Source organism: Schistocerca cancellata, chromosome 5 (assembly GCF_023864275.1).
Source record: "Schistocerca cancellata isolate TAMUIC-IGC-003103 chromosome 5, iqSchCanc2.1, whole genome shotgun sequence".
Classification (NCBI taxonomy): domain Eukaryota; kingdom Metazoa; phylum Arthropoda; class Insecta; order Orthoptera; family Acrididae; genus Schistocerca; species Schistocerca cancellata.
The window spans coordinates 149,751,684-149,778,521 of NC_064630.1; the positions used below are offsets into that span (position 1 = coordinate 149,751,684).

The 26,838-nt window shown below is 41.2% G+C and overlaps 1 protein-coding gene across 2 annotated transcripts in view; it reads right to left on the minus strand.

The window, feature by feature from the left end:
• The window catches only part of LOC126188261 (b(0,+)-type amino acid transporter 1-like), a 482,554-nt gene that overhangs the window by 116,510 nt on the left and 339,206 nt on the right, over positions 1-26,838 (minus strand). For both annotated transcript variants that reach the window (XM_049929825.1, XM_049929826.1), the window contains 4 exons: positions 18,665-18,790; positions 9,791-9,890; positions 986-1,030; positions 402-525 (listed from right to left, as the gene is read on the minus strand). In XM_049929825.1, coding sequence (XP_049785782.1) covers positions 402-525; positions 986-1,030; positions 9,791-9,890; positions 18,665-18,790 — 395 coding nt within the window. The remainder of the gene's footprint in view (positions 1-401; positions 526-985; positions 1,031-9,790; positions 9,891-18,664; positions 18,791-26,838) is intronic.

Consider the following 26,838-nt stretch of genomic DNA (forward strand, 5'->3'; position numbering starts at 1 on the left):
TCTGTAATTATCTCCATTTTTCAGACACCTTCAGAACAGTATCATTGAATGAAGGTAGGTTGTTATTTATTATTAAGTTATCTGTATAATGATTTATGATCTGCGAGTTTTAACGACAGTTTCTATAGTAATCACATGTTTGCAAAATGTTTTTAATTTGTCGTTCATGAAAGATATAATGACTGAGTGTTGAAGTCCCCCCCCCCCCTCCCACTACCTCCTTTCCCCTATCTGAACTGAAAATTTAGTTGGAAGCTATCAGTCCAACAAAAAGAAAATACAGTTACTTGTTTTTCATAATAGAGGAATGTAGGAAACAATCTAATGTAGCATCCGTGTCCAACTTGTCTCTAATTGCAACAAACACATGGCTCTACAGAAAATAGTTTTTGATAACGTACCACAGCTACTGCAGGTGCTGCAATCATCTCTGGTATACTCAGCACTGTCATATATGAGACATTCATCATGAAGTAGAATAGAGTAACCAGAGGCACTGCAATCACTATGCTTCGGAGAATGTTCCTGTCAACAGATGAATAGTTAGCTAAATATCAGTCCTACCACATAAAGGATTGTTATACACTTTATTCTTATGTTCATCTGGATTACCATACACAAGATTTTATTCATCAATCGACAACAGCTGTCTACCTTTCTGATAATTCTCTGACAAAATTAATTGTAACATGTAAACATAATATAGAAAAGAAAAGAAGATTAGGGTGTAATGGCCCATAGACAATCAGGTCATTAGAAATGAAGCCTAAACTCAAGTTTGGGGATGATGAGAAGAAATCTGGCTGTCCCCTTTCAAAGCATCCTGGCATTGACTGTAAGCCAGCTAGAGAAATCATAGAAAAGTTAAAACTGAATGGATGAAAAGGGAATTGAATGACCATCCTCCCCACCATTAGTCAAATGTTTAATCACTGAACCACCATACTTGGTAGAAAACAGAACAGAAAAAATAAATCATACTCACACTTCCGGTTTCTTTACTTCTTCTGTTACGGTAGTCACCATTGACCTGAAAAAAAAAAGCAAGAAAAATTTAAGCACACCTTCATATTAAAAATTCACTAAAATTATTCAAATATTTATGAAGTAATGGGAAATCCAATATGGAATACAATGTGTATAATATGATGAAAAGATGGAAACATGCAAAGATGGAAACACGATGGAAACACAATGCAGAACATGCATGTGCACAAGCACACATGGGTGGTCTATATTTCAGAATATGACAGACAATTTAAAATGCAATAATCTTGAGCTAACATCACAATGTTCATCTAAGATGAAATAGTAATATGTATACCTATCTTTTATGATTGTGTTAATGTAACCTTTAAACACAGAATACTTTCAAACCAATATTTGTTAAATTTAGCCTGCAGTTTTGTAGCGACATTTCATCTGAACTTAAGGTGGTATGTGAATTAGACAAGATTGTTTATGAAAATATGGAATTTAGTAAATTTCATCATCTGCAATATACAGCTTCATGACGGTCTTCTCTTAACTTCCTTATGGGAAGTTATTTACTTCACAAAGGGATGTGTTGCACTTTTCATGTATGTGATGGAGCTGTTCTCATGAGGGATGTTTTCATAGGATGAAATGAGACTACTTTCTTCCAATCAAAAGAATGCAGAACATGCTATTTGGTAACTGCAACCAATTCAAATGATCATCAGTCTGATATTGCCACAAGGTGTGCTGCACCCACTGTGATGTGGCAGTTAGCCTCACTGGCTGGTGTGCTGTAGTTTGCCATTTCAAACCCAACCAATAGCCATTATTTGTTATTTAATATTCATCATTTTTGGAAAGTTATTGAAATTTCTTGTTTGTATGTTAGTATATGCTGGAACATTTAATATTTCTGTAACTAGTGGAACTCCGTCCAGAAGTTCTGTTCTGTTCCAAGTGTACGTTGGTCATCACAATAAATGTGTTTTCAGTGGTAAGCCTCTCTCTTCACTGACAACTTTCCTTTTGGATTTGAACTCTGTTGTGATTTTGATGTAACATTGTTTGCTGGAGACACCAGCCACTTCAAAACACATGCATCACCATAGATTTAATTAGGCAATGTAAAAGTCATCACCTACACATGCAGGAACTGTAATACAAGCAGTAAGTTGTTCCCAAGATCCATATCTGAAGCAAGTCAATGGATTTCAAAACAGTGACAATTTCCTGAGTTGATGGTCAGGATCCAGTGAAATGATGAATGGATTTGACTGAGTTCCCACATACCATAGGAGAAATGACATGATGTATGTGGCAAATGTGTGCTTTTGCTCGGATGGCAGATCCCAGCAGTGGATTGAAAACAATGAGAAGAAACTTTTTACATGGTCAAATTCCAAGCCAAACTTAAGAAATCATTTAGTAACAATCAGCAACAAGCCCACTTACTGGAAGAACAATTAAAGAACAGCATCTTGAGGAAATAACAAAGTCTTACATACAGAATGTTTTGGCCCTATGCCACATTGCGAATCTAAATGTGACAGGAGTTGACCAACTCTTACAATTGATTAAGGGAGTCACAAGAGGTGAGTACTGAGCACTTCTGGAGAAGGATGTTACAATGATAGAGGAATTCATCAAGTAGTGCCAACACATTGGAAAATGCTACAGAAAAATGTAGGAGAAAAGTGATATGACTGACTCCTGAATGTGCTCCCTACGGCAGTTTCTTAGAGGTATATTAGTTCTATTTATTTATATCACAAGAATTGAATCAAATGAAATATTTCAACCTAAATCAATTACTATAATTGTTACTTTAACAATATTAATCTTCATTATATAAAAATTAATTATTTTAGATATAACAATATTTATAGATATCTTCAAAAATACTGAAACTATAAATATTAATAATTCAATCAATTACCAAGAAATAACAATATCTTCAGAAAAATTATATCATAGACCAACATTTATTATTACACTAATGATAATTCATTTATTTTTAGCATTATTAGCAACAGTTAATATCACTAATTATTAACCAAGGACCTGTTTGTAAAATAAGACAATTTTACTAATGAATAAACCCTTACGATTAAGACATCCTTTCTCACAAGCCAGGTAGTAAGAGAAGAGATACAGCAGTTTATGGCAGCCAAAACTATCAGACCAAGTGGACAGCAGATAGCAGCCACAAATGTCAACTTGATACAGCAGGCTGTAGTTGGGAAAGTTGAATGAGGGTTATCTCCATCTTTGGCACCAATGTCCGACACTGCAGAAGAATGGATATTTGAAGACAGAGGGCTACACTCAGATATGGTTCCACTTTAGATACCCTGGACACATTGTGTGACACAGCAGAAAAAGAAGATAAATTTTCAGTGACCATTACGCCATCATACATCATCCGTCACAACAGTTATATTCACACCCGTCAACTGCAGACAGTTACAGTTAACCTGTGCTGCAAAACCCATCACTGTTCCTTGGACAGGGTCATTCTACACCATGTTTTAGGCATTCCTTATTGCTATACAGAGGTGGGGTGCCAGCTATTCACGTAACCACCAAATTCAAGAATATTAACTAAGGCAACTGTCTAAGGACATGAGGCTGCCTTAGATGAAAATCCTCCAAGGACGACAGTTATAGACATGTTGGCACATCTCACTGATGGCCATCATGTCTGGGCACTAGTTGCTCAGGTGCTTCTTTTCCTCTGATGTCAAATGCTTATTGTCATCGGCTAAAGAAGAGTATGTTCCATGATACGGAAGAGATTGTGCTGCAAGTCGAAAACTGGAAAACCATCCAACCAACAGGAACATGTAATGCAAGAACAACTATCAATGACAGAACACAGGCCTATGAATTTTTTCGTTTTAACAGAATGTAGCCATATTATTATTTTCAGATGTGACTTCTTGCAGGCATCAAAAACAGACATACTGTGGAAGATTAGAGCTCCAGATTGACAAAACTATTCCAGGAAGCATGAGTAACACAGATTGCTTTGCATGGTTGTGTACAGTTTAAGCATTGAGACATTGTTATCCTACCTTAATCATGAGATGAGCCCCAGTCATCTGTCTAGATGCTCACTTGAACTGCGGAGTATTTGTTGATGACAAAAAGCTCCTCTGGTTCAGTAAATAACCCTACATACCAGCAATGATCATAAGCAATACATGTGGTCAAAGAACTTTGGATTACTAATTGTCAGGAGCAGCCACAACACATCCCTAAAAGTAATATGCATAGGAACAGGTAGGCCAGTCCAGGACAGGCTGCCCAGTATCATCAGTGAATACTCTAGCTCTGTTACCACTACAGACAATGGAGTGGAGAAGTTACAGTTTAACTGCCAATAGGATATAGTCTGTGCAAGCAACAATGTCAGCAAGTGTTAGCCATTATGCAGAAGTTTTTGAATGGTTTTGAAGCTGAAATGGTGAAAACAAAGATCAACATGCTGAAATACTGTATGACCATTGGGGATCATTCACCAACTAGCCAGCACACGTATAGGGTGTCACCACTTGGACTATGCATAACTCAAGAGCAGGTGAAGAATATGCTGCGGGATGACATACCTGAACCTTCAGAGTGTGCCTAGTCCTCTCCTACAGTCCTTGTGAAGAAGGACGACACATGGCATTTCTACATTGGCTACCAACAACTGAACAAATTCATGGAGAAAGATGTTTATCCATTGAACCACATTATTGACATCCTAGGCTGCTTGAAAGAAGTCTATGAACATGTGGACAGGCTACTGGCAAATTGATGATGTTGAGGCTGACTGGAAAAGACTTCTTTCATAACTCCTGATGGTCTCTATGAGTTAAAGTTATCCCATTTGGACTGGGAAATGCTACAGCCACCTTCAAATGTATGATGGACAGCCTGCTTCGACACCTGAAATGGATGACGTGTCTTCATTATCTCAATAAAATTGTTTTTTGCGAATACACTTGGAAAATGTCTAAGTCACCTGACAACTGTGTTGGACTGTGTTCAGACTATAAACCTCATAATTCGAAAAAGAGCCTCTTCGTTGCCTGAGAAATTAAGATATTGGGTCACATAGTTAATGGTTATGGAGTTTGACCTGATCAGGAGACAATAAGAGCAGGCACACGTTTTCTGACTCCTTGGCACATTCATGATGTGGTAAGTTTTCCCGAAATGCATAGGCCTACGTACTACTGATGATTCATAAAGGACTTCTGTAACAAGGCAAGTCCATTGTAGGAACAATCACAGGGAGACGCCAGCTTTTCCTAGAACGAGTTCTGTGGAAGATCTCTTCTTGTCCTTAATGAGTCACTATTATCTTCCTAGTCCTAGCATTGTATGGCAAGAATGCCGAGACAGAACATCATACTGACTGTAGCGGTTATGGTATACGTGAAGTTCTAGTGCAACTTCCAGAAGGCACTTCCAAAGTACTCACCAAGCCTGAAATGAGTTACTCTATAACATAGCAGAGGAACAGTACCTTGCAATTGTTTCGACCATAAAGTTTCCACAGCATTTACTTGCAAATCATGGTTGTGATGGACCATCATTCTTTACGCTAGTTGGTTAGCCCGAAGGATGGCAGGTTAACTAGTGAAGTGGACTTCAGGAGTACGATGTCACAGTAGTATAAAAAAATTGACCCAAGCACAAGGACGCTGACTGCCCACAAGGAATTATTTACCTGAACACAGGAGCGTTGTTGAAATCTGTCACACTGCATTAAATGATGTTGCTGCTGAACAGCATTATCAAAAACTATAGAAGCCTCAAAGGAGGGGTAATCAATCAAAGGATAATTCCAATTAATAAACAGAACATTTTTATAAGAGGAACTATGGACTGATGAGGGACAGAAATGGTTGTTAACCATCCCAGGCCATCTTTAACTACCTATCCTGAAGTTTCTCCGTGATGCTCCAACATGTGGTCACTTGGGACTCACAAAGACTCTAGACAAAATAAGATGCAGGTATCACTAACTAGGTCTCTACCAAGTTACTGGACACTGTGTGAACCACTGTAAGCAACGGCAGTGATGAAACACGTGGCACAATGACCTCTAGAGCATCTGGAACCAATTCCACCTGCAGCAGTGCCATTCCACTGAATTAGAATCAACTCTGGAAGTCAACAAATGGAAATCTATGGATAATAGTCTGCACTGACTACCTCATCCATAATACTGTCATCGACGTTGTGCTCTGGAAATCTGAAAATTCCTTGTAGAAAACATCACTTTGAAGCACAGAGCATGCTGCGTGTTGATCTCTTATCGTTGAGAAGTTTTCTGTTCGAGGTCTGTATCAGAGGTAATTTCACATCGCAACATCACCCACTGAATGGCGACTGCCTGCCGTTCACCGATGAACAGTCTCACGGAACATTTTAATAAGACATTGGTAGTTATGCTGTCAATGTATGTTTATGTCTAGCAGAGAGACTGAGATACAATACCGCCCATTGTGACGTGTATTCGACACAGTTAAGGAAGACACTTCATGCCTTTCACTCAGATTCATGTTCGTGAGGCCTATATTTATTTATTTATTTATTTATTCTTTGCCCATGGACTCCAGCTGAAAATCCAGCTGAGAGTATTGGGTGTGTCATACAATAGCCTATTAACCTCAAACTTGATTTCATTATATATAAATGAAACAAATAATTAAACAGAAATAGTCCATAATCATACAAAGGTTTTACATGTTTCACATTATATGTACACACAAATCCAAACAACATACAGAAATGATAATTTTTAAAGGTACATTTCAGTAATGATATATTTCAACACCATCTTAGTATTCACTCAAACTGTATATACATTTCTCTGTGAGATAAAGTTTCAAATGATTTTTAAAACATTTTAGATCTGTTTCTTTTTTAATGATTTTGAGGAGTTTATTAAAAAACCTTTTGCCTGCTTCTTCTGGGGCAGTCATAGACAGTTTTAGATTTCTGTTTATCATGTAGTAATTTTCATTTCCTCTTGTACCGTGTTTGTGTACATCTTTATTTAGGAGGTGTTTATCACTTGACATTACCGCCATTATGCTTTGGTATATGTACAGTGAATATACTGTCATAATATTATAGTGTACAAAAGCTTGCCTACAGGTCTGTATTGGTGGTATTTTTGCAATGCATCTCACTGCCCTTTTCTGAATTGTGAATATTCTTTTTAGGTAGCCAGCTTGTGCATTTCCCCATATATGAACTGAATAAGACAAATGTGGGAAGAAAAGTCCATAATACATTGATCTGAGGACTTTATCATCCACAGTCTTAGCTGTTTTATGCATGATGAAGATCTGTTTGTTTATCTTTTTACACAGTGCATCTATGTGCTCCCCCCATGCCAAATGTTTGTCTATTATAGTTCCTAGAAAATTTGTGCTGGTTACTTCTTTAATAGTCTTTCCATTTATATTATAATTTTCACTATGCTTGGTCTGAAATACTACATTCATTGATTTAGACTGATTCACAAACAGGTTGTTTTGTGTTAAATATTTATTTGCATTTTCAATAATCAGGAGTGCTTCCTTCTCAAGCTCCTCCTTTGTGTCAGCTGTGCAAATGATTGTTGTGTCATCAGCATACATTATAAGTTTCTGATTTATATAGCTAGGGAAGTCATTTACGTAGAGTATAAATAGTATTGGCCCGAGCACAGACCCTTGCGGCACACCGTGTTTAACTGTTTGTAATTCTGATCTGTAGTTTGTTATATTTCCCCCACTAGTATGTCTGATTTCTGTGCATTGTTTCCTATTTGTAATGTATGATTTAAGTATGTCATAGCATTTTCCTCTAATTCCATACTGATATAATTTCATCATTAATTTTGAGTGGTTCACACAATCAAATGCCTTAGATAGGTCCATAAAAATCCCACAAGTCTTTCGTTGCCTGTCAAGTAAATTAAGAATGTGGTCAATTATATCTGTTGATGCTGTTTTTGTTGACTTCCCTTCTCTGAAACCATGTTGTGATGAATGCAGTATACTGTACTTTGTTATAAAACTTACAATTCTATTCTTTATTATCATTTCATAGATTTTAGCAAATGTTGAGATCAATGATATTGGCCTGTAATTTCCTAATTCATCCCTGTTCCCTTTCTTAAATATTGGCTTCACTTTACTTACTTTCAATGAATCTGGAAATATACCTTCTTCTATCGCAGCATTTAGCATGTGTGCCAATGGTTTTATATGACAATGGATACACTGTTTGCATTTCACCAGGATGATACTCAGGATGAAAACCTGAAACACCTCATCACCAGGACCAAAGAAGCAAGACAGCTGGATTAAAAACAGACACCCAGGAGAGAGACCGAGAGCACTATAGCAAGAAACACCAGTTATTGAGATACAGTCCTGGAGACTTGGTATAGATTGTGACGCCTGTGCAGAAAGTGGGACTATTGGTAAAGTTACTAAAACATTTTTGGACTGTCTCACATTCTCCTTGATTGTCAGATGTCAGATACAAAGTCAAGGACTGTGACCCTTCACCCAGGAGATAATGGTGCAGAAACAGTGCCCATGTCTTGTACATGAAACCCTACTAGTCCTGAGGCACAGATCAATGATGGGGGCTTTACATTCAAGGAAACTGAAGACCCACTCTACGATCACGTTGCTTCCGTGGGTGGTACAACCTTTGGTGCTCATTATAGTGAGGAGTTTGTGACGACACAACCAGAATGCCAGGCTCCACCAGTGCTACTATCAAGAGGGCCACTGACAAGATCTAGATTCAGAGTGCTGCAGTCACCTCCAGCGAGAACTTCTGAAACAATGGGTTGCTGTTTCTCCAGGAAAGGGATCAGTAGAGTGAGCTGTGGTGCATGCTATGTGGCTCAGATGTTAGCATTGCTGGCTGGCACACTGTGGGTATCATGTTCAAATGCAACTACCAGAAATTATTTGTTTGTTTTTTAATTGTATTTTCTATTGCAAGTTTTTCTAAATTTCTTTTGCTTGTCATGTTAGTGTATTCTGGAATCTTCGATGTCAGTATAAACTGCTGCACTCTTGTTCCATCTATGTGCTCGTACTTGTCACAAAAATGCTTTCACAGGTAAGTTTTCTACTTCACTGATGATCCTGCTTTTGGATTTGGAATTTATTGTGGTTGTGACGTGACAGTATTGTAAAAGTGTCGGTAACACAGTGACTTATGCTATAAGAAAGTGTATTTATTTTTATTAATCAGATGATTTGTATGATTTCATGCTAAATTTGAACAGTTTCCCAAAACAAGAGGCGAGATAATACTTCACTGCAGTGGTAATTTATATTTTACAATTAACTAACTGCATATATTATATCAAGGGAATATTGTAATTCAGTTGCGACCAGCCTGTATAGCTGTTCGTGTTAGCACGCCGCTTCCGGATTATACCAACGTCTGTGTCAGTTATATGATTTGCAAAAATTTAGAAAAAATTTGCACTCTTTCACATGGATATAACACTACAAGCAGACAGCTGGGGTACGGTACACTAATTCCATCGCGGGAGGCCGGAAGAGGGAGGGGGGGGGGGGAACATGGCAACTGAAAGGTCATCTGGCAACCATATAACATTAACTTGGCTAAATCTGATAATAACCATGCTGGCAGTGCATAGGTATGCGATAAATGCAAAAAGAAAACACAAAAGTTTTAGTTCTGTTATGAGTGGCATCATACCTACTGACAATGCACAAAATAATATATATCTGAATGTAGATGTATGTGAAGATAGTTACGTGATACAGACCATCCATCAAATGCCCAGAGCCCACTGTAGAAAGCAAGGGAGATGTCTCGTGCAGAGTTGCTGGAACCCTCAAAACCGGTGCTCAGATTGCGAGTGTTGCCTGTAACAGAAAGAGAACATTCACTTAGCTATTTATCTTACAGACTTCAAAACATGACTTTGCTTAATCTGGCTACTAGCTCAAGGTTATGTGGGTGTGTATATCTGCTTGTGGTGTACATATGTGCATGTACGCATTAAACACTGCATTGAAAAACATACACGTCAGAAAACTCTTAAGTGGTCTGCATGTTACACTTTCTGATCAGATGATGTGCTGTAATATCATAGCGAGAGATACCAACTGTGGTTCATGCAACATGCAAATAACTGACTTCATGATTTGTAACCAACATCAGCAAAAATCATTATCTGTGGTTCCCTCTCACCCAGTGATGTATAAGGGGCAGTCAAATGAAAACGAGACAGATGGTAAAGAAGTAAGTAAACTGTTTATTATTTCAAAAGTAGTAGCCGTAACTGTTAATAACATTTATCTAGCTGTGAGACAATTCCATTGATAATAATGAAGTAAATTGTGGGGTCTTTTTAGATTTATCAAAGGCTTTTGACGTTATTGATCATAAACTACTGCTCGAAAAACTTAGTTGCTATGGACTCCGTGGTACTGCTCATGCATGGTTTAAGTCATATTTATCTGGCAGATCCCAGAAAGTAGAAATAGTTCATGATGGAAAGTCATACTTTTCTGGTTATAAGGAAGTTAGTTATGGGGTGCCCCAAGGATCGGTGTTGGGACCCCTGTTGTTCTTGATCTTTATAAATGACTTGCCAAACTATTTAACAGAAGCTGATTGTGTACTTTTTGCTGATGATACAAGTCTCTTTATTAAAGCTCAGAATGAGACTGACCTTAACAGCAAAATTGAAACAACAGCAGTTGAAGCAAGTAAATGGTTCAGGGACAACAGTTTATTTGTGAATGAGGGGAAAACATTATGGATGAATTACAGACATGTTTCAAATAATATGAAGCCCAATATAACTGTGAAGCTAGGCCAACAGAATATACTACAAACGCCAAATACAAAATTCTTAGGAATTTGGTTAGATGAGCATCTAAAATGGGACAAGCATATAGATGTGCTCAATAAAAAGTTAAGTAAATGTTGCTATGTATTTAGAATGCTTAAAAATTGCTGCAGTGATCAAACAGTATTGTGTACATATTATGCATTTATGCATAGTCTTTTGCGATATGGTGTCATATTTTGGGGCAATTCAAGTCAGGCAAAACGCTCCTTTATTATTCAAAAACGAGCGATAAGAATCATAAAAGGAGCTGCACCTAGAGATCCATGTAGGGAAATTTTCAAGGAATATAAAATCATGACTCTTCCATCCATTTACAGCTATGAAAGTATATGCTTTCTGAAGTCTCACCCCCAGTTTTCTTCTTTAAACAGTGAGTTCCATGACTATACAACAAGACAAAGTAATGAATTTCACAGAGAAGTGCATAAGAAAGCCCAATACAACAAGAGTGCAATATACCACCCAAAAATTCTCTATAGTGCTCTTCCCTTAAAAATAAAAAGGATTCAGCAGCTGAGCAGTTTTAAAAGTGAACTCAAAAGAATGTTAATCAGTAATAGTTTTTACAGTGTTAGTGAATATATGAATTCTTCAGAAAGATAGCGTGCCTTCCCCTATCTTATAAGTTACTCATATACAAACTTGTGTTGTGGGGTAGACTCTTTTATGTACACACAAAAATTAATTAATCTGTCAATATAGAGTGTTATAATCATTGTTTCTTGTTGCTGTCCATTATACACAGAATATATGTAACTTATTTGTGTCCTATATTGTTACAAATTTATATCATGTAAGCTATAATTGTTTTGCCCATATATTTAATTCAGATTATTCACTGATCGTTTTTACATAATATGTTGTTATTCATATTTTTTCTGTATGTAGCATATGACAAATCCCATATCATTGTACATGATAAAACGGGTGCTCAATAAACTAAACTAAACTAAACTAGACAGTCAGTGTCTTCATGTCTATGTCAGTGTCAGTGTCTATGAAACCATGATTGTACCCAGGCATGCACCTCTTCCTCCGAAGCAAAGTGACAGCCACCAGGACCAGTTCTAGAACATTTTTACCCAAGCGTCTCATTTGGCCCCATGCTTCTCTCCTACCCTTCCTTTTATCCTCATACACGTCATTCGTTGAAGTTTTCGCTACTGATTGTGATGCACATTGTACAGAAATCTTGTACTGGGTGCCCCTCTCAGCTTGGCACCCGAAGCTGCCCCTACTACTCTACTTGTGATACGTCTTATGTAGAAACCATACAACTGTGGCGCACCCTCTCAGCCTAGTGCCATGATCGTCAGTTTATGTTGCTTGTGCCTTAAACCGACCCCGACGGCAATGAATGTCTTTCTTCAGGGCTCCAAAAATGTATAAATCACATGGGAAGAGCTCGGGACTGTGTGGAGGATGTGTAAGTGCTTGCCAGCAGAGCTTTTGCAGAGTAGTCTAAACAACTCTGGCAACAAGCAGACACTGACCGTCTTATCTCACAGTGGGATAAATATGTTAACAGTTACGGCGATTGTTTTTGAAATAATGAACAGTTTACTTACTTCTCTACAAGTGTCCCGTTTTCATTTGACGGGCCCTTATAGCTATTACAGAGATTTGTTGTGACATGCAAGACAATGTATGCCTGCTACACGAACTTCATTTATTTCCTTTGTAGACAATATCATTATACTGCATTGAAGGTGGGTTCTTCCTCAGTGGTTAACAATTCCTGGATTAATATACAGGGCGGTTACAATTAAACTTTTGATACTTGAAAGGGCCTCCATGACAATGGAGTGATTTTAGGAAGATGAAACTGTGTGTTCTAAGGACATGTGTAACAGAAATAATGAATAAAACATTGAAAGAAACATACGAGGGTCATACACAAAGTAAGTTCCGTTTCTATTTCTATCCGCGACAGTGCTACGATCACAGTTCCGAGCATGTGTGGCAGTTACTCTGACTCAAGGAGAAGACATGTACGCAATTTTCAGATCGCTGCTGCCGACGTGTGCTTTGTAGTGCTTCTTTATAATGTCAGCCATAATTGAAAATGCCGTCACGTGTGAAATCAGATATGTGATTTGTTTTATAAATGCAAAGGAAGTTAAACCAAAGGAAATTCATCGGCAAATCTGCGAGGTTTACGAACAAAATGCTATGAGTGATTCAATGGTTAGAAGATGGATCAGACTGTTCAATGAAGGACGTGATCAAGAGCACGACGAAGAACAAAGTGGACGCCCGTCTGTGGTTGCTTTGAACTGGTTCACACAATTGAAGAGAAGATTAAGCACAACAGTAAGTTTGCATTCAGTGCCCTTGCTATGGAAGTTCCACAGATCTCACGATCACTAATTCATGAAATTGTTACTGAAAAACTGAAATTTCGAAAACTTTGCTCATGTCAGATACCCAAAATGCTTACTGAACAACACAAAAAACAACAGATGGGCAGTGCACTTCAGTTTTTGACACGCTACAAAGAAGAAGGCGATGATTTTCTTTCTCAGATAGTCACGGGGGATGAAACTTGGGTATCGTACGACACCCCTGAAATGGCAATCAGTGGAACAGAGGCACACTTCATCCCCAACGAATGCTAAGCCTAAGCAAATCTTGACACCTCGAAAAGTCATGTGCACTGTTTTTTTGGGACAGAAAAGGCATTCTGCTAATTGATTTCTTGCCACGAGCCCAAACAATCAACGCACACGATTACTACGAGACCATTAAGAATTTGTGCCGCACAATACAGAACAAGCGCTGAGGATTACTGTCAAAAAGTGTCATTTTTTTCCACGGTAATGCCCTACCTCACACGGCGAATGTGATCGAACAACTCTTACCGGAATTTCGCTGGGACGCGTTTGATCATCCTCCATGCAACCCGGACCTCGCTCCTAGTGAATTTCATCTCTTCTTACACCTAAAATCTCTCCTTGGTGGTCAACACTTCAACGATGATGACAAGCTGACAGAACATGTTACCACATGGTTGAACACACAGGTGGCAATCTTCTATGAAGATCGCATACAAAAACTTGTGGCACGCTATGTCAAGTGCCTACAAAATTTTGGAAGCTATATAGAAAAGGAGTTTAACAGTTGTAGATTTTTGCACAATAAATATTTTTCCTGTATCTGTACACGTTTGTTTTATATAACAAAATGGAACTTACTTTGTGGACGACACTCTAATTTTAGTTTCCACATGAGAGGGCAACATTTGCTAACTGAGTACCACATTTACATTCCAGACTACAAATTTTGCTCAATTTGACGACCACTTGCATCCACGGCAGCCTGGAACGGTACTGGAGGTTGTCGCAACACTTTTGCAACAGTGAATTATGGAGTGTTCAGGGTTCAGCCGTCGGGACACAGCTCGTGCTCTGCTTGAAGATCGCTCATTATGTCCAGTATTCTCAGTCATGCAGACAGCAGCTTTTTGTATAATGTGTGGCGCAATTGGTCGTTGGCTTCTCCCTGGAGGAATTCCCAAATCGCCAGTTCCGAAACATTTTCATCAACCCTGGTGCGGTACGAGGACCTCTCCGTATTCCTTTAATGCGTTGATACTCACAAAGAGTAGCAGCACTATTGCTGTTGTTTTCATAAAACAGCTTTTCAAGTAAAACCTTGCTAACCTTGTTCACACCCACGTTGACTGGGTGCAACTGTAATGCACACTTATGTCAACGTTTCATCCCTACGTCGCCATACTAGTACCGGCGCCTAATGGCAAGCCGACTATCTCTATTAACAACGCAAACCCTGCAGCCTGATCATCATTCCTATAAAGCTGGGTACCCATACAGTAAATATATTTCTGTTTATATTGGCTCAAGTAGGAAAGTTTAATTACAACCACCTTGTACTGTATTTTTTCAGGACGTGAAATCACATGCCATTCTCTTCAGCTCGCTAAATATACCGTTTTTTGATAATTTGTTGGACGTACTCCTTCCTTGGTCAGTATGTCGCACATTTTATCTATCTAAATAATTTTGCAGTATTGTGTACAATATACTCAAGTGCTCCCTCTGTCAGTCATAATGAACTAATGGTATTCCACACCATTGCACAGGTGTGGTTTGAAAGTGTGGAAAATTTTTGCATGACTCATTTATTACGTACAGTTTCTTACCACCAGACTGTGCACAAATTTACTGTATTCAGTTACAAAACGTCATGTTGTGTTCTCACGAAATCAAATCGCCGTCTGTTTATCACGATCGTTGCATTAGATGGAATCATTAAGCCATCATACACTAATTACTTTTGAATACATCATGGGAGCAGACAGTGATCAGTGTTATTACTAATAGTTACTATTATAATCAGTCTTGATCACAAATTTATTTATTCTGGTAACCGGTTTCGACCACGCAGTGACTTATTACCAGGAGGGGGCTCCTGCTCATACAGCATTTTGGTCTGAAGATGACCACAGGCGTGGTCGAAACCAGTTACCAGAATAAATAAATTTGTGATCAAGATTGATTTTAATAGTAACTATATCATACACTAGTTTTACCAACTCAGCTGTTCAACAGATCTACAACACCATTAGGTCACTGAAAAGCAGCAGTATAGCTATTATGACAACTAAATCAGAGTACTGAAATCCGATAACAGCTTTATAGCAATTGTTGCACTGGGATCTTTTACTGGGTTGGATCAACAGATGGGATAGAGAAAATCAGCCAAGGAGAGCAGGGCAGTGTTCTTCGTCACAGATTCATTTAGTAACTGCGAGAGCATCACTGAAATCCTCATAGAACTCCTGTGGCAAACACTATAAGGCAGGCGTTGTTCGACACTGAGAGGCTTACTCTTTACATTCCATGATGTGTCGAGCGACGTATTCCTTCGAAACACAGCTTATGAAGTGGCCGTGACTGGAAAATCATAGAAATTAGGACACGGATTGGTGACAGACGTTCCTGCTATGCACCATTCGTTAATGGAACAGGGAAGGCAGAAAGTGGTGGGAGAAATATCCTACACATACCTTGCTAGCTGGCTTGTAGGTTAACATCTATACCGCAACTAACATGTCACTTTAATTAAGGCAATCATGTGAAAAGCAGTCAATCAAAGCTTTCAAGATGTGGTATTAACGAATGATGATGGATGATGAACAGACTGAGAATGTACATGGAGCACAGTATTGTACGGCACGGAGTTATGGACTGTGGCGAAACCAGAAAACAAGAGAACTGAAGCATTAAAGTTGGATGCTATGGTTAGATGCTGAAATGTTCTTTAATTGATAAGATAGGAAACACAGGCTGGAACAGCTGTGCGAGTTAAAACGCCGCTTTCGGGATGGGGAGATGTGCTGGTCCAGGATCGAATCCGCCCGGCGTAACAACAAGAGTGTGCGCTGGCCAGCCTGGATGTGGTTTTCAGACTGTTTCCCACATCACGTCTTGGTGACACCATTCGCAAACATTTAGAAAACTTCCACTCACTTTAACTCAAAAAACGCTAAATGCAGACAGGTGGGTGTCCTATGGGGTACCCGGGAGACGACAGGAAGGGCATCCGACCACCCTTTAAACTAATGTGTGAAATCAGTTAATAACCAGATGTGGGACAAAGGTACAAGCGATAAAAGAAGATAAGGAATGAGGTCTTCCACAGAACTGCTGAGTAAAGGAACATGTGGAAAACTAAAGCCAGGGACAGGATTTGGGAGATGTGTTAAGAAAATGGTATAATTTTCAAGGCACTAGGGAGAGCTGTAAATGAAAAAAAAACTGTGTGTGGGGAGGGGGAGAGAGAGGGGGGGCGAGAGAGAGGGGGGCGAGAGAGAGGGGGGCGAGAGAGAGAGAGAGGGGGGGGTGAGAGAGAGGGGGGCGACAGAGAGGGGGGGCGACAGAGAGGGGGGGCGACAGAGAGGGGGGGTGAGAGAGAGAGGGGGGCGAGAGATAGGGGGGGCGAGAGAGAGGGGGGCGAGAAAGGGGGGGCGAGATAGGGGGGCGAGAGAGGGGGGGCGAGAGAGGGAGAGAATGGGAGAGAGACAGAGGGATGGGGGAGAGAGGGAGGGAGTGTGCGTGCGTGTGTGTGTGTGTGTGTGTGTGTGTGTGAGAGAGAGAGAGAGAGAGAGAGAGAGAGAGAGAGAGAGAGAGAGAGAGGAGAGAGCAGAGAAACTGGAATAAATACAACAAATAACTGAGAACGTTGGGTGTAACTGTTATTCAGGTGTAACTCTGTGATGAAGAGGTTGGCACAGGAGATGAAATCTTTTTGGGCTTCATCAATCAAACCAGCCAGAAGACATGAAGGAGGTGGGTGGAGGGGGAGGGGAGACACTGGAGTAATGCAGATTCTGCTAGGCACTATATAGGACCAACTAAGATGGTCATCACATTGGGGCCACAGAATATAATGACTAAATCTCTGGTGTTTTTGGGGAGAACTATGAACTGTGCAGGATACATCCTAAACATCGACCAGGGCTTTCCCTTTGTTCCTACTGTGTCGAGGAGATGCACTCTTCCAACAGGATAGTACTCATACACACACTTCTCTCACTACCCAATATTCTCTATAATGTCTCGATCTCTGTTAGTAGAAATTATTCTATGGCTGCTGCCACTATAATTTAAAGAGAAATTTTCAGATCTCAGCTGTATAAGGGCACTGCATTAAATGGAACAGTGACATGTGGAAAGCTGGGCCAGACTGAGGCTCGAACCTGGATACTCCATTTCTCTGGAGTGGTTGCCATAACCATCTCGGCCATCCGGTAACCCATCGATCCAATCCAAAATACACATGTCGCACACAGCAGATATAGTTTCCTTGGTCCCTTATCCTCTATCTGCTCACAGCTATTCAGCCAAGTCCCGAAAGCGTTTGGACAAGTGAGTGCATTCACACAATTCACACAGAAGATATTACTTCCTCCTCAAGGCTATGATATAAATATGTACATATTTATATCTGTGATGGACAGGGGATGTGCTCGAATGGCTGAGGTGGTTATGGTAACCGTTTCAGAGCATCCAGGTAATTCAATGCCCATATGCACCCGAGGTCTGGAAACTCCTCTTTCAGTCTGTATATGCGGCTGCTGTGTCATACAGGTTAGTGTATGATGCCTTCAGGCATATCTTTGGGAAATGCCTGAAGGAACAGGCACCACACATATATAATTACGTTCTAAAATTTAGTTTATTGTACATATTTATTGATATTATGTCCATGGAGATAAATCAGTAGTGCCTGTGAAGATAATTATTCTACTGGATACCAATGTCTGTGGTGATACATGTCAATACTGTTAAGCTGGCAACACAAGTAATATTACTGGACGATTAAAGGAAGGAGTTTTTGCAGTCACACATGTATCATGTAGTGTGCAGTGTGCGTCAGTTTTGCATAGAGGGAAGCCACGTGGTGCCGTTTGCTTTACCAGATACATCGCTTGATCGTTTCCAATAAATTGTGGAAGTAAAGTGGATAGTATCTTAAATGACTTCTGAGATGTCTATGATCATCCGCACTAACAGTCACAGTACTGGATTTTGCCTGAGGCCACTTACAGGATAGAGAAATTACTATCTAAAATTTTCTTCCTGTAGTGTCTTCTCCTTTAAATGTTGTCAGACGCAGTCTTTGAACTGAATGATGTAGGAACACAAAAGCAAGTGAGAGCTTTCTTTCAGTTTTCCTCTACAGTCACAGCAGCCGTTTTGTTGAAATAAATAAACTATAAAAAGCGGTTTTGGTGCAACGACATCTGATACTTACCGATGCAAAGCTCGTAGAGGCCTCCCAAGACGACAACGCAGCACGCGACGAGCTTGGCCACAGTGAAGATGTTCTGCACACGCACGTACAGCTTCACGCTCCACACGTTCACGTATGTGATCAGGCCTGTAGCAGAGGAACGCACGCCACAACAATCATTTAACTGATAATCAGTTCCGTCTAGCGAAGACATTCGTCTCTGTAGACTTTTTTAGACTAGAACAGTCCGTCGTTTCTTTCTGTCTCACCGTTTGTACTTTTCTACAATACATATATGAAATTGCTTTTACAACTGTGAAGATAATTACGCTGACGGCGATGTAAAGTGAACTAACAACTTGTAAGCCCGTTATGCATTGTGGATATATTTCATCGTGCCTATTTCAAGGTTTTTAATGATGTTTAAGAATTACACTTTGTCAACTTGACCTCCCATTTTTTAAATATTTGTGACATTTTTCACTTTGCATTTAATAGAAAAGTGAAGGCGGCTCGAAACATTTGCCATGTATAGGGCGAGTATCATCGCAGAAATCTCGTCAGATAATGGTTCTGTAATTTCAAGAAGGATCGTTTCGTTATGACTGTTTCTCGATGTTCAGGTATATCTATAGACTTCGATGAAAACGTTTAAACAGTTTGATTCATGATAGCGTCCTAACTGTCGAATGTGATTAAATGCGACTATTTAACTTTGATGCGACATTTCCATTCAATGGGGAAGGTTCAGTAGTGGAGTGTAGATGTGCTACAAGCTCTAATTCGAAACAGAATCCCGCGTCCGGCCATCCTGATTTAGGTTTTCCGTGATTTCCCTAGATCACTCCAGGCAAATGCCGGGATGGTTCCTTTGAAAGGGCACGGCCGATTTCCTTCCCCATTCTTACCTAATCCGAGCTTGTGCTCCGTCTCTAATGACCTCGTTGTCGACGGGACGTTAAACAGTAATCTCCTCCTCCTCCTCCCCGAAACAGAAAAAAAATCAAAGGGGTGCCTATTTATGCAAGTTTGAACGTCACAAGTTTTCTCATACATCATTTCTACTCAATATCGTCTCTGTCGAAGGTATATGGAGCCTTAATGTTAACTTCGTAAACCAAAATCAACGGCCGTGTTCTAACAAAAAACATTTCAAGCAAAGACCAGCGTGTAAACACATAATGTTATGTACCGGATAGAACAAAGAGCATGCAACGATTTGCGGTCGCAGCGTGAGAATTAGGACGAAGAAAGAAATTGTGGTGCTGGTGGCGGCGCTGCTGCTGCAGTTGCAGCCCAGTTTTTGAAAAAAAGAAGCTATCTAGGAGCTTGGTTAGGTGATCATCCTTCACCGTGTCCTCTGATCTCACGCTCGCACATGTTTACCGTTTCTTCGCTTCTTATCAAACTACCTTTCAGGGCGAAAATGCGTTACAGACTTGGCTTAACGATGTCTGACACAAAACCATTGGTTTCATGTATGCGAGGGATCTAGAAACTGTGTTGCCGATTAGGTTGGTTGGTTGGTTTTAAAGGCAGGAGAAGAGGTCATCGGTCCCTTGTTCCTAATAAAACAATGCCACAAGTGTGAGAATGAAACGGACGAAACATATAACAAAACGGAAAGAAAGAAAAAGCCACAAGAACGAAGGGAAGGCAACAAACACTGAAAGGAACAAAAGAGGACAAGAAAATAACAGAGAGGCGCTAGAAACAGAAGAGAGTAAAACATGAAAGCAGATTACAGTGGCTGGCCAACCACGAGAATAAAAAGGGAAAGCCAGCCACTCTGCAATACATTAAAACCTCCACCCTAAAAGTACTAGAGTGGAGGACACAGAGGGACAAAAGACATGCGCTAAAACCTACACAGAAGTATAAAACCCACTCTCACGGATAAAACGTAAAGCTAAAGCTGCTGTGGACGCATTGTCGCTCAACATCGAAGGCAGGGTGCTGGGAAAAGTTAAAAGTTTGCCGCAGACCGGCTAAAAGTGGGCAGTCCAACAAGAGATGGACGACTGCCATTTGGGAGCCACAGCGACACTGAGGTGGGTCCTCGCGATGGAGTAGGTAACCATGGGTTAGCCACGTATGGCCAATGCGGAGCCGGCAGAGGACAACTGATTCCCTGCGAGAGGCCTGCATGGAAGACTTTCAAACATTTATAGTCTCCTTAATGACACGCAGTTTGTTGTGCGTGCTGTTATGCCATTCCGTCTCCCGAAGCCGGAAAACCCTGCGGTGTAAGACAGAACGCAGGTCAGCTTCGGAGATGCCTATCTTCAGAAGCGGTTTCCGTGTCGCCTGTTTGGCCAGCCTGTCGGCAAATTCGTTGCCGGGCATTCCGACGTGTCCTGGGGTCCACACAAACACCACAGAACGGCGAGACTTTCCAGGGCATAGATGGACTCCTGAATGGACACTACCAGAGAGTGGCGAGGGTAGCACTGGTCGATAGCTTGTAGGCTGCTCAATGAGTCAGTACACAGGAGAAATGACTCGCCAGGGCATGAGCGGATGTACTCCAGAGCACGAGATATGGCCGCCAGCTCTGCAGTGAAAACACTGCAGTCAACTGGCAAGGAGTGCTGCTCAATGTGACCTCCATGAACATATGCGAAGCCTACCTGGCCATCAGCCACTGAGCCGTCGCTGTAAACCACTTCAGAGCCCCAGAACACGTCTAGAATCGAGAGGAAGTGACTGCGGAGAGCGGTGGGGTTAACAGAGTCCTTAAGGCCATGCAAAAGATCCAGGCAAAGCTGCGGCCAAGGCGTGCACCATGGAGGCGTACGTGAACGGACCGCAAGTAGAGGTGCTAAAGGGAAGGAATCCAGTTCGGAGAGAAAGGACCGCATGTGAATCGCAATCGTTAGCCCCGATCTGGGCCGCGGATGCGGGAGATGGACTACCGCGGGCAGCTGGAATTCGTGGACTAAAATTAAGAGACAGAGTGCCAAGTGAAGATATAAGACAGCAACCAGACGTGAAGACAACAATGACAGAAGTGTTTAGGCACTAAAAAAAATAGTATAACCACATCAAAAGAATGCCAAGCGTTCCAAGCGTTACATTTTAACCGAACTGGTAGACAGGATGGAGAACAGCCAATATACACTCCTGGAAATGGAAAAAAGAACACATTGACACCGGTGTGTCAGACCCACCATACTTGCTCCGGACACTGCGAGAGGGCTGTACAAGTAATGATCACACGCACGGCACAGCGGACACACCAGGAACCGCGGTGTTGGCCGTCGAATGGCGCTAGCTGCGCAGCATTTGTGCACCGCCGCCGTCAGTGTCAGCCAGTTTGCCGTGGCATACGGAGCTCCATCGCAGTCTTTAACACTGGTAGCATGCCGCGACAGCGTGGACGTGAACCGTATGTGCAGTTGACGGACTTTGAGCGAGGGCGTATAGTGGGCAGTGGGCATGCGGGAGGCCGGGTGGACGTACCGCCGAATTGCTCAACACGTGGGGCGTGAGGTCTCCACAGTACATCGATGTTGTCGCCAGTGGTCGGTGGAAGGTGCAAGTGCCCGTTGACCTGGGACCGGACCGCAGCGACGCACGGATGCACGCCAAGACCGTAGGATCCTACGCAGTGCCGTAGGGGACTGCACCGCCACTTCCCAGCAAATTAGGGACACTGTTGCTCCTGGGGTATCGGCGAGGACCATTCGCAACCGTCTCCATGAAGCTGGGCTACGGTCCCGCACACCGTTAGGCCGTCTTCCGCTCACACCCCAACATCGTGCAGCCCGCCTCCAGTGGTGTCGCGACAGGCGTGAATGTAGGGACGAATGGAGACGTGTCGTCTTCAGCGATGAGAGTCGCTTCTGCCTTGGTGCCAATGATGGTCGTATGCGTGTTTGGCGCCGTGCAGGTGAGCGCCACAATCAGGACTGCATACGACCGAGGCACACAGGGCCAACACCCGGCATCATGGTGTGGGGAGCGATCTCCTACACTGGCCGTACACCACTGGTGATCGTCGAGGGGACACTGAATAGTGCACGGTACATCCAAACCGTCATCGAGCCCATCGTTCTACCATTCCTAGACCGGCAAGGAAACTTGCTGTTCCAACAGGACAATGCACGACCGCATGTATCCCGTGCCACCCAACGTGCTTTAGAAGGTGTAAGTCAACTACCCTGGCCAGCAAGATCTCCGGATCTGTCCCCCATTGAGCATGTTTGGGACTGGATGAAGCGTCGTCTCACGCGGTCTGCACGTCCAGCACGAACGCTGGTCCAACTGAGGCGCCAGGTGGAAATGGCATGGCAAGCCGTTCCACAGGACTACATCCAGCATCTCTACGATCGTCTCCATGGGAGAATAGCAGCCTGCATTGCTGCGAAAGGTGGATATACACTGTACTAGTGCCGACATTGTGCATGCTCTGTTGCCTGTGTCTATGTGCCTGTGGTTCTGTCAGTGTGATCATGTGATGTATCTGACCCCAGGAATGTGTCAATAAAGTTTCCCCTTCCTGGGACAATGAATTCACGGTGTTCTTATTTCAATTTCCAGGAGTGTAGAAATGGAGGCGACGGTGCAGTTAGATTCCTTCGGTTTCGAAACGGGCCAACTCCCACTCCTTGAAATAGAAGAAAGAAGGTCTCATCTACTTAATAGCACCGCTCTCACCCAAGTAGAATAAATATTTCCTGTAAATTTCATAATGATCTTTCATACAGTTCAGCTGCTACTCTAAAACTGTATGTTCTTTCTTGAAACTGAAAGGAATGTTCTCACTGTTAGATGAAGTTCATTTGTTTTACGAAAGTTTTATGGTGTTCATTGTCCACTGGATTTACCAAAGTTGTGAATTCCTGTTTCATTTTCTTTGTAGAACTGTCTGGTAATCTAAACTGCATGCCAGTCAATCATATGCCGTTCACTCAAAATGCCGTTTCACTTGCTCTCAGTACATCTATACCGTCATCAACATGTGATCAAGTGTTTTTAACACTAATAGACTGTTATAACCAGCTTCATTGCTCATGAACTTACACAAGTAATTCGATATTATTGCTTGTGTAGTTCTCCAATACGGATACATGGTGAACCAGAACGCCTATAAAATTTCGAAATTTGTTCAGGCATTTTTCTGTATATTTTGATGTAAGGGGCTGACAGAATCCTGTGCTTCGTCGCAGAGTAATCCATACCTACTATGAAAATGTGTGTATTTTCAATATATCCCAAACCATTGGACCTATTTCAACGAAATTTGGTACACATATATTCTGTCTGGAAAATATCGCTTTTGGGGTAAGAACCAACCTATCAAAGTGGTGAGGTTGAAAAGAAGGGGAGCCCACGACACTCGTATACCCGGACTTTCTTCATCCAGTATTTGCGAATATCAGTACTTGGGGACCTGCAGTAAACATTACACATAATTTCAAACCCGTAAGACAATTTCTTCGCTAACAACCCCCACAAAAAGGTGAATGGAAAAGAGTATCGCTTACTCGTACGTTTTCCCTGTTGCCGCTTCAGGCTTGACGTTTAAATGTTTTACTTATTTGCTGCTAACGGTGTTCGCAACGGACTTCGCAGACAGTGTCCCCATATTCCACTGAATGTGCGTACAAAATTATATCAATTGAAACATCGCCTTAGAAAAATTATGAATTACTGTGCTGGTAAACCTCTTACGTTATTTGATTTTCAAACAGCTGAGCAAAACTAAACGTACTCAGACATTTCTCTCTCTACTTATTCTGATCAACACTAAAATGACACACAATATTTTTAGCGCAACGCAATCTGACTTTCAAAAATCTCTACAAAAGAATGGTCCTGACTAACAATAACCTATACCTTCCATGAATCACTTACCTCAAAAAATCTTCGTTACTCAGACTACTACAGTACAGCGAGCGCCAATACTACCAGCTAAATAAAACATTCTAACTACTGAAGACACTAACTACTGATAGGCATAGTTAGGCATAGTTAGCAAATGAAAGATTTTGATGGAGAACAAAGAATTTATTTACCTTCATAGTGTTCAAAAGTCATTATATATATATATATATATATATATATATATATATATATATATATATATATATATATATCAGTTCATGACATCCAGTCTTACAAATTTCCTTTTTCAGACGCTCTCAAAACTCTGCCATCTCTCTCCCCACATCCACCACAGCTGGCGGCTCACCTCCAACTGCCCAACGCTATGCGCTGTTCACATCCAGCTGCCCAACACTACAATAGCGAATATTCCAACAATGCCAACCAGCCACAGATTGCGCACAGCACAATCAGTGATTGTTATACAGAGCGCTACGTGGCGTTACCAACATAAAAACCTAAACAGCCTACTTACACAATGTACGACACACAGTTCAGGAGATATGTCTCATCATTGACCTGCATGAAAATGAAACTGCAGTTTGAAATTCCCAAGATATACAGGTGAAATATGTCAACAAATACGTGTGAAATATGTTAAATATGTGTGAAATAAACATTCTAAGAATGGTACGACGCACCACGAAGGTATTACCCAAATGGGACGGAAATCTGTAGATGTGATGAACATTACAGACAAACAGAGACTACACTTTCAGAAAAATTGTTGTTGTTGTTGTTGTTGTTGTGGTCTTCAGTCCTGAGACTGGTTTGATGCAGCTCTCCATGCTACTCTATCCTGTGCAAGCTTCTTCATCTCCCAGTACTTACTGCAACCTACATCCTTCTGAATCTGCTTGGTGTATTCATCTCTTGGTCTCCCCCTACGATTTTTACCCTCCACGCTGCCCTCCAATACTAAATTGGTGGTCCCTTGATGCCTCAGAACATGTCCTACCAACCGATCCCTTCTTCTGGTCAAGTTGTGCCACAAACTTCTCTTCTCCCCAATTCTATTCAATACCGCCTCATTAGTTATGTGATCTACCCATCTAATCTTCAGCATTCTTCTGTAGCACCACATTTCGAAAGCTTCTATTCTCTTCTTGTCCAAACTATTTACCGTCCATGTTTCACTTCCATACATGGCTACACTCCATACAAATACTTTCAGAAATGACTTCCTGACACTTAAATCTATACTCGATGTTAACAAATTTCTCTTCTTCAGAAACGCTTTCCTTGCCATTGCCAGTCTACATTTTATATCCTCTCTACTTCGACCATCATCAGTTATTTTGCTCCCCAAATAGCAAAACTCCTTTACTACTTTAAGTGTCTCATTTCCTAATCTAATACCCTCAACATCACCAGACTTAATTCGACTACATTCCATTATCCTCGTTTTGCTTTTGTTCATGTTCATCTTATATCCTCCCTTCAAGACACTATCCATTCCGTTCAACTGCTCTTCCAAGTCCTTTGCTGTCTCTGACAGAATTACAATGTCATCGGCGAACCTCAACGTTTTTATTTCTTCTCCATGGATTTTAATACCTACTCCGAATTTTTCTTTTGTTTCCTTTACTGCTTGCTCAATATACAGATTGAATAGCATCGGGGAGAGGCTACAACCCTGTCTTACTCCCTTCCCAACCACTGCTTCTCTTTCATGCCCCTCGACTCTTATAACTGCCATCTGGTTTCTATACAAATTGTAAAAGGCCTTTCGCTCCCTGTATTTTACCCCTGCCACCTTTAGAATTTGAAAGAGAGTATTCCAGTTAACATTGTCAAAAGCTTTCTCTAAGTCTACAAATGCTAGGAACGTAGGTTTGCCTTTCCTTAATCTTTCTTCTAAGATAAGTCGTAAGGTCAGTATTGCCTTACATGTTCCAGTATTTCTACGGAATCCAAACTGATCTTCCCCGAGGTCGGCTTCTACTAGTTTTTCCATTCGTCTGTAAAGATATTCAAGAGGAAGGGCTTCACAAGTTGAGTAACTCAATAACGCATTGGTCCACCTCTGGCGCTGATGCCAGTAGTTATTCGGCTTGGCACAGATTGACAGAGTTGCTGGAAGTCCTCCTGAGGGATATCGTACCAAATTATGTCCGATCGGGACGTTAGATCGTCAGAATCCCGAGCTGGTTGGAGGATATTGCCCCTAGTGCTCCAAACGTTGTCAACGGGGGGAGAGATCCAGTGACCACGCTGGCCAAGATAGGGTTTGGCAAGCACGAAGACAAGCAGTGGAAACTCTTGACATGAGCGGGTGGGCATTATCTTGCTGAAGTGTAAGCCTG